The sequence below is a fragment of the Erythranthe guttata genome, chromosome 8, assembly GCF_056151865.1.
Source record: "Erythranthe guttata isolate IM_541 chromosome 8, IM_541, whole genome shotgun sequence".
In the NCBI taxonomy this organism is placed as follows: domain Eukaryota; kingdom Viridiplantae; phylum Streptophyta; class Magnoliopsida; order Lamiales; family Phrymaceae; genus Erythranthe; species Erythranthe guttata.
This window is the reverse complement of record NC_142540.1, coordinates 13,686,147-13,700,288: the sequence shown is the minus strand read 5'-3', so window position 1 is coordinate 13,700,288 and position 14,142 is coordinate 13,686,147. Positions and strand designations below refer to the sequence as shown.

At 39.1% G+C, this 14,142-nt stretch overlaps 1 protein-coding gene across 1 annotated transcript; it reads left to right on the top strand.

Moving 5' to 3' along the window:
* The first annotated feature begins 9,012 nt into the window (after positions 1–9,012).
* Positions 9,013–13,748, top strand: LOC105973857 (uncharacterized). The gene is made up of 7 exons (XM_088821262.1): positions 9,013–9,505; positions 9,584–9,826; positions 10,749–12,452; positions 12,569–12,834; positions 12,991–13,055; positions 13,137–13,289; positions 13,340–13,748. The coding sequence occupies exons 1-7, from the start codon at positions 9,013–9,015 to the stop codon at positions 13,746–13,748; spliced, it is 3,333 nt and encodes a 1,110-aa protein (XP_088677388.1).
* The last annotated feature ends 394 nt before the right edge of the window (positions 13,749–14,142 follow it).

The window sequence follows — 14,142 nt, the reverse complement described above, 5'->3', positions numbered from 1 at the left end:
GGAAAATATATCGTGAATAAATATTTCAATTATTTTAAAATTTTACTTCTGTCTTATCACGTTTGTTGAGGGGTGTTTCACTAATTAAGATTGGAGTGTGGGTGTGGGTAAAAGTCTTGAAAGTCAAATAGGTTTTACTCATAATATTTTCCGTTTGAGGGGATTACATATTCCCCAAATTAAATATTTTTTGGAAATATTTAAGTTAACAACTACTTTCATTTGTTCCCACAAAAAGAAAGATAAAAAGAAATTTAGAAAATCAGAATTTTTCTAATTGGAACGGAAAAATTATTTCAAAATCACAAATTTATTAGGGATGGCCATGGGGCGGGTTTGGGGTGGGTTTTGCATTCCCCGCCCCCGCCCCGTTAAGAAACCCGTTGCACCCGCACCTGCCCCGCCCCGTAACGGGTCTAAAATTTACCAACCCGCACCCGCCCCATAGAAAACCCGCAGGTACCCGCCCCGCCAAAAAACCCGTAAAAGTTGAAGAAAAAGGTGAAAAAAAAAAAGAGAACAAACTATCAGTACAGACTTCATTAATTGAAAAAACCATTCTTCTACCAAATATCAAATTCAAATTAGCTAAAAAATAATACCAAATCAACTATCCGATAGGCGATAATATTACATCCAACAATTCAACATACTACAAATAAAAAATATTACCAACGATGCACTAAATTTAAGTACGCATGTTTGTTAAACACTTCATAAGTAAACTAAGAAAAAACTAGATTATTTCGTTACTAGTCATCAATCAAATCCACTTCATCTCCACCATCATCACCGTCGTCGGCGGCTTCACCATCATCACCGTCGTCGTCGGCTTCACCATCAAAAGCATTTTGCATTACTTCATTAAGTACCGTTTGCAAAGATGTACCTACAACAATAAAATTATGAATAAATTAGCACATGAAATAAAATATATAAGAACACAAAAGCAAAAAAATAATATGAATAACTTGCCTTTAATATGAGCCCACAACCAATTTTGGCAACACATTAATGCCTCAACGGTCTTCGAATGAAGCTTACTACGATGTGGACTCAATAATCTACCACTTGTGCTAAAGGCGGACTCCGAAGCAACCGTGGATACGGGAATGGATAGGACATCCCTTGCAATCAATCTCAAAGTTGGGTACTTCGCTCCATTATTCTTCCACCAAGATAAAATATCGAAATCATTACTCCGTGGTAGAACATCATCCTCTAAGTACTCTAAGTAATGATCCAACTCCACTTTCCAACCCTTCTTTGGCTACTAACAAGCATATCATAATCAGAAAGAAAGTCACCTCCCATGGATTGATTATCATCCAAAGAAGACAAGGACACAAGTGCATCACCATCCATTCTCTTGGAGCTATACTCATCAAGCAAATCATAGCAAATGGTTTTAATCTTACTTATCTCTATAGAAGCACGATCCCCGTAAATTTTCTTAAACAAATAATCCACTAGCTTCATCTTGAATTGTGGATCCAATATTGTCGCAACCCCCATGATACCGTGGATCACATCCCAATAAGAATCAAATTTTTCTAACCTGCTTAATGCCATGTTCTTAATCACATTATTTGTAGATGTCGACCACTCATTTAAATGAATTTTGATTTGACAAACTTGAGGAAAATAAAGATTTGCGGTAGGATAAGTAGTGCTAGAAAATAACCGAGTTACTCTATGAAACAACTCTAATTTTTGACAAATGAGACTTGCTAAATTCCACTCCTCCTCACTTGGCATGCAATTATATGACGACTCGCGTTGGTTCAACCGAAAAAAGACATCCTTATACACTGATGCAGTAGAAAGCATCAAATAAGTTGAATTCCAACGTGTTTTTACGTCAAGAACTAACTCTTTGGTGCATGCAACACGAACCTGGCGAGCAACTTCCTCAAATTTTTGTCTTCTTTTTGTTGAACCAGTCCAAAACACAGCACTGTCACGTATTTTCTCAATGCAATCTTTAATAATCACCAAACCATCTTGAACGATCAAATTTAAAACATGAGCAGCACAATGCATATGCAACAGTGGAACATGCGAGAATAGTGAGTTAGATGGAAGATTTTCAGAGATAGCTCTTACCATGGCATCATTAGTGGTGCAATTATCAACAGTTAAAGTAGAGAGTTTGCCATCAACATTCCACTCTAGCAAACAATCGAAAAGAGGCTTTGAGAGAACTTCACTGGTGTGTGGAGACAGAACGTAAAGAAACCTGCACACGTATTAAAAATCAAAACAAGTTATTAGAATCATTTATCAGCTAGAAAATACTAAAAAAAAAAAAGACAAAAAAAAAATTAAAACTGTAAAAGGTAATACCTTAACACACGGATGTGTAAGGTCCAACATTCATCAATATAATGACCAGTGACAACCATGAAACCTCGTTTCCTGTTGCTTGAAGTCCACATATCAGTGATGATTGCAATTCTACTTGCATTTTTTTCAACAAAACGCATAATCTTCGCTTTTTCGGCCTCGTAAATCTTAAGTATATCTCTCTTGATTGTGTTCCTAGAAATCATCTTGAACAATGGTTGGAGAGCAAGAGAATAGTTTCTAAAGCCAATATAATCCACAATGCTTAGAGGCAACTCATGTAAGATAATCATACAAGCAAGTTCCCGTCGAGCTACTTCTTGATCAAACTGACCAGATTTCAAGACCATCTTACCATCGACCTTATTTTGCTCATTAACCAATACTTGTTGCCTCATGTCTCTAATGTCTTTAAACTTTCTTTTAATACACCGTAGTGTAGCATGATCACGTAAATGAGTTGTTCCATCTGTACTTTTTGCAACAAGATATTTCTTACAATACTTGCATTATGCTTTTGGATCTCCCCCAACTGTTACTCTGTCAAAGTGGAACCACACATCCGATGTTTTTCTTCTCTTCACGATAACCACATTCTCATCTGTGGTGCTGGGAGTAGTTGTGCTTGGAGTAGCTGTGCTAGGAGTAGTTGTGCTAGGAGTGGTTGTGCTAGGAGTTGTAGGAGTATTTATTCCTTGTGGAGATTCCTCTGTACTTGCATCTAGCAAGGGATTAGCATGAGATGAACTCGTTTCTTGCGACATCCTAATTCAAAATATAAACCTGGAAAATTAGAAACAAATAATAAATCAGAGACAAAGAACATAAATAAATAGAAAAAAAAATCTAAATAAATTAAATTTTCAAGAAATTAAAATTAGGGGTTTTGGAATTTTTTATAAGAACGAAAGAAATTAAAGTGAGAGAAGAAAACGATAGAAATTACCGGACCACCGGTAGTCAACGCCGGTGATGGAGAGAACGGCGGCAAGGCTCGGCAGTTGTCAGTTGACGGGCTGGCGAGTGGTGATTCTTGAAGAACAGAAGACGAAATTTTGAGAAGTGAAAGAAAATTGAAAAAACGGGCTGGTGAGGGTGACTCTTGAAGAACAGAAGAAGTAGTTTCGAGAAATAAAAGAAAACTGGAAAAAACGGCGTGTGAAGAAATAGAAGAAGATAGCAAATAATATCTAGGGTTTTACTTTAAAATATAATAATATTATAATATATATATATATATATATATATATATATATATATATATATATATATATATATATATATATATATATTATTTGACATATATATATATATATATATATATATATATATATATATATATCCGGGGCGGGTCCACGGGGTGTGTACGGGGCGGATCTACGGGGCGGTATACACAAACCCGCACCCGCCCCAAACCCATTTTCGGGGGAAAAATTAGGACCCGTACCTGCTCCATTTATTTACGGGGTGGGCATTATCCGGAAATTTCGGGGCAGGTCGGGACGGGTACCCGCGGGTCGGGTAAAAATTGCCATCCCTAAAATTTATAGTATGGAATCGGCAAAATTCAGAATTTTCATTTTTTTAGTCACCAATAACATAAAGTATATAGAATATTGATATTAAATAGCAATTTTAATAAATAAAAATCAGAATTTTTAGAAATTAAAATTGGATCGTTCAGAATCTAATATGTATTTTAATTCATGTTCCAAATAAACATGGAAAACAAAAAGAAAAAAAAAACAGGTCCTTTGAATTCGAAATAATAATTTGTTCCAATATCGTAAATATTCCAAGCGAAATTAGCGGAATTCGAAATTTTGTTCCAATTTTCACCCTAAGAGGAGCGGGTGGCGAAGAAACATTAGAGAAGAGAACTTAAATATAAACATCATTGGTGATTGAGGGCAAATTTTGTATTTGAGCTGCAAATAAAATAGACTCTAAAACATTGAGATTATATTACTTGAAAAAAATTTAAGTCCAAAAATTATATTAAGAATATGACGAAAACCAACACAACTAATTTACAGTGAAAATACTTAAAAAAGTGCAATATAAACTAGTCTAAAATATAGTGATCGGTAATTAGTTCACAAAGTGTAATTCGGAAATTTTTATTACGGCTTATGCTCCATTTTCTCAGTAAAAAAAATTTCTCTCTCTAATGAGAGGCCATATTTCTCTCATATGAGAGGTGTTTTCGATGCCTTCTTCATCTGCTAATTCTGGTGTGTTATTCCTTGCCGAAGATTGTAGCCTGTTATTTCCTTCATCCAAGGCTAATAATTTTGGCGGCTGATTAGGGTTTGTGGATTTCTTGGAGTTACGACGGCTCATTTGCTAGATCTTGTGGTAATTTCGAAACATCTGAATTGAGGTTCTCCATGAATTGTATCGTCTGAAATTGTAGAGGTTTGGGGGCCCCGCGGTCAGTGCGAGCCCTAGGTGATCTCATCCGAGATAATAACCCCAAAATTATATTCCTTTCGCAAACTAAAATTTCCAGTAAGGGATTTGAGTTTTTAAAGAAGAAATTGGGAATGTATGGAGTTTCGGTGGAGGCGAGGGGTTTGTCCTGTGGACTCGGTCTTCTTTGGACTAAGGATATCACAGTCATGTTACAGAGTTACTCGATTTATCATATAGATGTAATTGTGTATGATGATGATGCTAATACGACATGGAGATTCACGGGCTTCTACGGTGAGCCGAATGCTCAGTTTAGATATAAATTTTGGAGACTTTTGAGACTCTTATCCACTCAATCAAACATTCCTTGGATGTGCGCAGGTGATTTCAATTCTCTTGTTTCCGTAACCGAGAAAAGTGGGGGAAGAGCGGTAGCATATTGTGATTTTCAAGATTTTAGTGAATGCTTAAGGGATTCAAGATTATTCGATCTTGGTTTTACAGGTTACCAATTCACTTGGTCGAGCAATAGAAAACACCCGTTCACAATTAGGGAACGCATTGATAGGGCCTGTGCGACGAATGAGTGGCAAAGCCTCTTTCCGGATTTCAAAGTAGTCACCTGGAGACACTTTACTCGGACCATGTCCCTATCCGAATTGATATGTGTTGGAAAAATGTGGCGAGTTGCACCCGTATCGAGCCACCATTCCTTGGGATTGTCCACCAAGTTAGCTTCAAAGACTACGGCACACAAGTTGAGATCGGACATGTCGATAGGAACACTTTTGTCTTCGACCATGTTAGCTTGCATCTTGGGTTGACGACAATCCTTTGCCATGTGATTTGGCTTGCCGCAATTGTGACACGTTCCATTGAACTTGAACTTCTTTGGCTTCCATTTTCCTTTGCCGTTGTTGCTTCCATTTCCACCGCCACTAGCACTTCCTTGAACCTTCCTTTTCTTGCTAACCTGCATGTTTGGTTCCATAAGGTGTGCTTTAGCCTCCATTTGCTGCTTGCCGGTTTTGGACTCGGTCTTTCGATTATCTTCTTCAATCCTTAACCTCACGATAAGATCTTCAAGCCCCATTTCCTTGCGTTTGTGCTTAAGATAATTCTTGAAATCCTTCCAAAGCGGTGGTAGCTTCTTTTGATCATTGCAGCAACATGAAAGGATTCACTCAACCTCATTCCTTCGGCATGAATATCATGCATGATGAGTTGCAACTCTTGGACTTGGCCCATAAGAGTCTTGGTGTCCACCATTTTGAAGTCCAAAAACTTCCTGACGATGAATTTCTTCAACCCGGCATCTTCGGTTTTGTACTTCTTTTCTAAGGACTCCCACAGTTCCTTAGCGGTTTTGATAGCACTATACACATTGTATAGTGAATCATCTAGAGCATTCAAGATGTGGTTCCGACACAAGAAGTCGGAATGGAACCAAGCATCTCACGCAACTCTTGTTTCCACAGTAGCGTCGGCATTAGGCACAGCGGGAGGTGCTTCCGTAACGAAAACAACCAAGTTGATAGTGGTGAGGTAAAAGAGCAATTTTTGCTGCCAACGTTTGAAATCGATACCTTAGAACTTCTCCGGTTTTTATCCATGAGCGACGACAGGAGGGTATGGGGCTGGATGAAACGTTAGTGGAAGAACCGGAGGTGGAACAGCACCATTTGAGGGAGGAACAGGAACACTTGGGGGCTGCACTCCTTGGGTTGGTGGAACAACAATCTGGTTTTGCGGCAGGTTGTTGTTGTTGTCGTCGTTGTCTCCTTCGGCCATTTTGCAGATTGATTTCGTCTTAAGATTGTTGGAAAAATCTTCTACTAATGAATGTTTGCCGAGGCGAGTTGACTCTGTCCTTAAGATGAAATTTCCCTGCAACGGTGCTAACGGATTGAACGGAAATCGTCTCCCAAGATACAACGGCAAAGACTTGGAATAGGAGCACTCCAAATCCCAAGTACGACGAACTGTACTTTGTGTAGAACTTTTTGAGATAATCTGTGAAGGGTAGGCTAAATATGCAGTAGGCTGTTTTGGATTGAATTGAGGAATTATGGGAAAGACAGGGGTCTATTTATAGGGTTTGAAAAGTAGTGTCCTTTGGAGCAAGAAAGGTACATAAGGAGTCTTTTAGCTGAATGGTTGCACCATTTTGAGTTGAGCCGATTGGTTTGCATTGGTTCGGCCGCACCAATTCAAACCAGTCAGACCATTCGAGATGGGCTTCGGGTAAGGAGAGTCCAATGGGTTGACGGCCCACGACCTAATGTTTTTGGCACAAGAAAAATAATATAGTGATTTGGTTCCAAATCCCAATCCAATCCAATCCTATCCGATCCGTCCGAACAAACGAGCTGAGCCGAGCCGAGCCGGTCGGACGGCGGCGGCGGCGCGCGCACAGGCACGATTCGAAACACATAACATATAGGTCTTTCTCCCAAACAAAGTTGAATGCCCAAAGGGCGTGACCCTTTGTCCCAACATTTAGATATATATACAACTCAGTACTTCTCTACTTTTCCAGTGTGGGATAACTCAAAATCTCACTTTCCTTATATTTTGGACTAGTAATTTTTCATTCACCGGAAAATTGATTTTATATTAATCTAATCCAAAAATTGATTTATATAATCAATTAGACCATACAATAACATTGATAAAAAAATGTTCATGACTCAATTTTTTAACCAATTTTCCCAACAATATGAAGAATAGTCCCAATTGTAGAGGCCGCAGAAGGAAGAGAGGTTTCAAATTCGAGGCCATATGGCTAAAATCGGAGGATTGCCCGAAAATTATTGAGGAATCATGGACGAATAACTTAGATTATAACGACAACCTTGGTCTATGGACTCAACTGGAACAATGAAAACAGGGGCTTATTAATTGGAGCAGCCATTCGTTTAAAGGAGTCACCAAACAGGTCTCTATATTAAAAGATCAAATCCTGAAGTTGAAGAAAGAGATACTTACAGAGGAATCTGTACAGCGAATTCGAGAATTATCTACCGAATTGGAGGAGTTGATCGATAAAGAGGAAATGATGTGGCGTCAAAGAGCTAAAACTCACTGGATGCGGGAGGGGGATAAGAATACAAAATATTTTCATGCTAAAGCCTTGATACGATCCGCACAAGCTCCAAGACAAAGAAGTGGAAGAAGAGAAAGCGAGTGAGATTAATGGAGCCGTTCGTGTTGGGATTGAAGAATAAAGGCTTGAATCAGGCCTTTGAAGGGTCCGTGGTTTGGAATTGGAAGAAAAGAAAGAGAAGAATTCGTTGGACAAGTCGAATTCCATGCATCCGAGATTCTCGCCTATTCTGGCAGAGTTTACCATTCGAGTTATAACTCTCGCATCTGAAGTCCATTTAAGCTGATTCAAAATGATTCGGAAAGATAACTGAAAGATCTACAACTTTTATGTTTTGAGCGAAGAGATATTCGAAGTGGAACAGTGTCGAAATTGAGCTTTACTTGCATGCACGTGCACAGCCCAATGTCGCGAGTTAAGAAGGGTGATCGAGAAGTCGACTTGAAGATCAAGTTATCTAATTTATTTATGCACGTTTTTAATTTAGTATTTATTATGTTTTTTTTTATTTGAGAGTCTTTTATGGTTAGGATTTGCTTATTTATTTATTTCCTTATTATAGTTTAGGTAGGAGTCATTAGGTTGCCAATTTGGCTTATTTCATAGGACGAATTTTAATGATTTAATTGAGAATATTCTCTTTGGTTCTTTAAGAACTCTTCGAACATATCGGTGGATTCCGTTTGTTCACCCCGACTTACCAATCGATCTTTCACAATCGATTGTGGCGTCTTCACATACCAAGGTTCTTGTCTCTTTATAGGCAACGGGTCGCGGTTCCACCCTTTGAATATTTGGTTTTGGATGTTTTCAATCTTGCTTCCGCGTAGGGTATTGGGTCTCGTAACGAGTTCTACGGGGTTCGTATCAGTTGGTAACCAGAGCCAACATCCAAAACAGGTTTCACCTATCTTTATTTTTGTTGTTGTGTCTTCTAGTATATCTCATCTTTTCTTGAGTTGTTTTATTTAGAGTCTTCGCTAAAAAAAAATCGATTTTTTATTTTTTTAGATTTCTTTTCAGCCAAGTTAGGGTTTGTTCGTGTCAAAAAAAAAAAAAAAAAAGTCGAATTTTGTTCTTGTTTAGAGTTCTTTACAGCCCAAGTTAGGGTTTATTAGTGTCAAAAAAAATAAATTGTTTTGATCATGTCTGAGAAGGCCGGTTATAAAGAAGAAAGAATTGAGCAGCGTAGGATGTCGTCAATGGCAAAACGATTCCAGGAACTCCAAGATCGGATGGAAGGAATTGTTACCCAACTAAAGGAACTAAACAAAGATCAACATGTTCGAGGGCCATACCTACGACGTGAAGTTCACCAACCGGTTCTACCTCATCGTGATAAGGAGGTTTATGGTGATGTAAGATATGGTGTCACTGCAGCAACACCAAGAGATGTTTATTTGCGGCGAGGGGCTCAGTTCGATCGACCAAGACGAGGTTATTCCGATTATTACGAGCGAGAGTTAGATGATTATCCTAGATCAAGTAAGTACTCAGTTCATTCATCCTATGCTACTGAGTTAAAAGAAAGGAGATCGCCGAGTCGAAAATCACGGTGGAACTCTTCATCAAACCGAGATAGGGAATCAATACCGAGAGAGGCCACGTTCGATCCTCCATATGAGACTAAAGAAAGAGGTTATTATTCTTCTCAATCTCGTTCAATTCATAATACTAAATGTTTTTGGTGTTTGGGTTTTGGTCATGTCGCTTCAGATTGTTTGGATAAGCCATTCATGAATTTGCGGCCGGAGTACGAGGAATTGAAGAGGAAGGGTGATTCTTTATCGTCACTTGGAAAGGAAGATACTCGTCAAGCTTTTGAGAATCAGAACATTGTAGCCGATCTAGCAAGTGATAAACCGCTGATTGAGGAAAAGTTAAGTGAGAATGTTGACGTCGAGTCCAAGGGAGAAGAAAATTGCGAACCCGGGCCACCGCTTAAAGAAGAAATTGAAGGTTCGGATTCGAGGACGAATCCTTTTGAAGAGGTGGAGAATGATACGATCCGCACAAGCTCTAAGACAAAGAAGTGGAAGAAGAGAAAGCGAGTGAGATTAATGGAGCCGTTCGTGTTGGGATTGAAGAATAAAGGCTTGAATCAGGCCTTTGAAGAGTCCGTGGTTTGGAATTGGAAGAAAAGAAAGAGAAGAATTCGTTGGACAAGTCGAATTCCATGCATCCGAGATTCTCGCCTATTCTGGTAGAGTTTACCATTCGAGTTATAACTCTCGCATCTGAAGTCCATTTAAGCTGATTCAAAATGATTCGGAAATCTAACTGAAAGATCTACAACTTTCATGTTTTGAGCGAAGAGATATTCGAAGTGGAACAGTGTCGAAATTGAGCTTTACTTGCATGCACGTGCACAGCCCAATGTCGCGAGTAAGAAGGGTGATCGAGAAGTCGACTTGAAGATCAAGTTATCTAATTTATTTATGCACGTTTTTAATTTAGTATTTATTATGTTTTTTTTTATTTTGGAGTCTTTTATGGTTAGGATTTGCTTATTTATTTATTTCCTTATTATAGTTTAGGTAGGAGTCCTTTTCCTTGTGAAAAAAGAGTCTTTTTAGATCTTATAAATAGGTTGCCAATTTGGCTTATTTCATAGGACGAATTTTAATGATTTAATTGAGAATATTCTCTTTGGTTCTTTAAGAACTCTTCAAACATATCGGTGGATTCCGTGTGTTCACCCCGACTTACCAATCGATCTTTCACAATCGATTGTGGCGTCTTCACATACCAAGGTTCTTGTCTCTTTATAGGCAACGGGTCGCGGTTCCACCCTTTGAATCTTTGGTTTTGGATGTTTTCGATCTTGCTTCCGCGTAGGATATTAGGGTCTCGTAACAAGTTCTACGGGGTTCGTATCAAGCCTCGTCGAGAAGGAAAGTGAATACTATATCGGGTCTTCGGGACCGGGCTGGGGTTTGGCGTGAAAAGGATGATGATATTGAGAGCATAGCTTTGGAATACTTTAGAGATATTTTCACATCTAGTAACCCATCAGATGATGAGCTAAATGAAGTGCTAGAGTCAATTGAGTTGAGAGTTGGTCCGAAAATTAATTACGAGTTAACTAGGGATTATACGGCAAATGAGATTAACAGAGCTCTAGAAGGTATGCACCCTTTAAAATCCCCAGGCCCTGACGGATTTCCCGTTATCTTCTATCAAAGATTCTGGAGAATTGTAGGGAATAACGTAACCAAATGGGTTTTGAGGCTGCTGAACCATAAAGAATTTCCGTCAATGGGTAATCTCACGCAGATTGTTCTTATTCCCAAGTGCTCTAAACCAGAAACTATGGCTCATTTCCACCCGATTAGCCTATGCAATGCCGTGTACAAAATTGCATTTAAGGCAATTCTCAATCGATTGAAACCTTTCATGCACCGAATAATCTCAGATTCTCAATCTGCCTTCGTCCCATCGCGGCTAATCACAGACAATATCCTTATAGCCTACGAAATCACTCACTATATGAAGCGTAGCAAGGGAGAACATATGGCGATAAAACTCGACATGAGTAAGGCCTACGACCGTATAGAATGGAAATTCCTACAAAAGGTGATGCTAAAGTTGGGGCTTGATGTTCGAGTAGTCGAGCTTATCATGAAGTGTGTGTCCACAGTGACTTACTCATTTGTTCTTAATGGTGGCGCCTTTGGCTCTCTTATACCGGGTAGGGGGTTACGGCAAGGAGATCCTCTCTCACCATATATATTCCTTTTTTGTGCCGAGGCATTGAGTGCTTTATTCCGCCGAGAGGAAAGTAGAGGAAATCTCCAGGGTCTTTCAGTGTGCCGAGGAGCCCCTAAGGTCTCACATCTACTTTTTGATGATGATACAATGATCTTCTGCAGAGCAAGTACTCAATCAGCTGAGAGCGTCAAACGGGTTCTCAAGATCTATGAAGTAGCGTTGGGGCAAGTTGTTAATTTTCAGAAATCGAGTATTGCCTTTAGCAAAAGTACACGGAGACAGGTGGTAGAGATGGTCAGTGTTATGCTTCCCATGGAGATAGTGGAGAAACATGGTAAATACCTCGGTTTACCATCTATTATCGGCAAATCCAAGCGAGAGGTCTTTGCCAACATTCGGGACAGAGTTCCCTCGCGTCTAAAGGGTTGGAATGAACAATGGATCTCGAGGGGAGGTAAAGAAATCTTTTTAAAATCAGTTATTCAAGCTATTCCGTCGTTTGCTATGAGCTGCTTCAGATTACCCGACTATTTTTGCAAGGAAGTGGAGAGCCATATGGCTAAATATTGGTGGGAGGATTCTAAAGGAAAAGGAGTCCACTGGGTTAAATGGAAGACAATGTGTGATAGTAAAGACACAGGCGGTCTGGGTTTTAGAGATTTAGAATTATTCAACGAGGCACTTCTAGCGAAACAATTATGGAGGTTGCTAGAAAATCCAAATAGCCTCTTGGGTAATTTACTCAAGGCCAGATATTTTCCAACATCAAATGTGCTAGGGGCTTCTCTGGGTCCAAACCCTTCCTACACATGGAGAAGCATATGGAGCTCGAAAGAATTATTTGTGGCGGGCATCAGATGGCGCGTGGGTAACGGTAAGTCGATTAAGGTTTGGGGAGATAGATGGCTACCACGAGAGAATACATTCAAATATTTACCCCCAGAGGAGATTTTCCGTGGGATTTATCCGTTAACGAGCTCATTGATGAAGATACCGGGCAGTGGAATGCAACACTTATTCGTGAAGTTTTTTTCGAAGAAGATAGCAAATCCATCCTCTCTATTCCCCTTGGCAGTAATTCTAATGATGATCGTTATATCTGGCACTACAACCGGAATGGGGTCTTTTCAGTCCGCAGTGCCTACCATCTTGCAATAAGAATTAAAGCTGACATTAATGGGAGAGTAGGTAATAGTTCTAATACCCAACGACATGGAGAGTGGAAATGGATATGGAGGTTACATCTTCCGAATAAGGTTAAGATATTTTTATGGCGGGCATGCAAAAACCTATTACCTACCCGGTCAAACCTACTTAAGCGAAGAGCCTTGGATGATGATCGGTGTGTTTTTTGTAATGAGAGAGAAGAAAATGTGATGCACTGTTTCTATGCATGTCCATTATCTCATCAGGTATGGGCTCTTTCTCAGGTCCCATTCTCGGTCTACCATACGGCGATATCCGAATTCCTTGGCTGGTTGCGCGAGATAAAACGTAAATCTGATCCATTGATTATTGATCGATGTGTATTGTAATGTTGGGCAATTTGGAATGCAAGGAACAAATGTATGTTCGAGGGGAATATTCCAGACCCGGGGACAATTATATTCTTTATGAACAAAATGTGGAATGATCTCCAAACGGCCACAACCGAAGTATTGTCTCCAAATATTAGGAGAATTAGGAAGGAAGTTCGTTGGCAACCCCCGAGGTAGATTTGGTGAAGTTGAATTTTGACGCCTCTGTTAATGCCGTTGATAGTGTGTGCGGTCTTGGAGTGATAGCTCGGTCGGAGTTCGGAGAGTGTGTTGGTTGGCGTACAAAATGCATTACACAACATCTTGAACCAACCGCGGCTGAAGCTAAAGCAGCTTTAATGGCGATTGAACTGGCTCGAGATAACAATTGGCAATGGATTGTACTTGAAAGGGACTCGAGTGTTGTCATCGCCGCTATCGGAGAATCAAATTGCAACGCAGACTACGGCACGATTGTTAGCGATATTATCCGAATAGGTTCTACGCTAATGGTGTTCAGAGCCCAGCATATTGCTCGGGAAGGCAATAAGGCGGCGCACGAGATTGCAAGATTATCGAAAAAGGAAACTTATGACATATTAGTATTATCAGATAGTATCCGTTCTATTATTTCTGCCGAATTGGCTTTATAAATGAAGTTTTTTTTGACTCTCAAAAAAAAATTAGTTAACAATAAACTAATTAAGGAATTAATTAATTAACTACTTTCTCAAAACAAAAACAAAATAAATTATTTTTTATTGTATTTAATATAATTGGACCTACCAAATCTCCTTATATTACTTACAATTAATTAAGGAGTTACTGAATTTCTCAAAAAAATATTTTTTTTATTAATTTCTAATTAATTGGCCTTACCAAATCTCCTTATATTACTTATAAATAATTAATAATTTTCCCAATTCCGGCAACTTTTTATTCTTTTTTAAATCACATGCAACGGAAAGAGAATCTCCGATCCCTTGTTGATGAAGAACAGGCAATTTCGAGAAAAAGGCTATAAGCTGGAAAGACTACAAGTTGGCT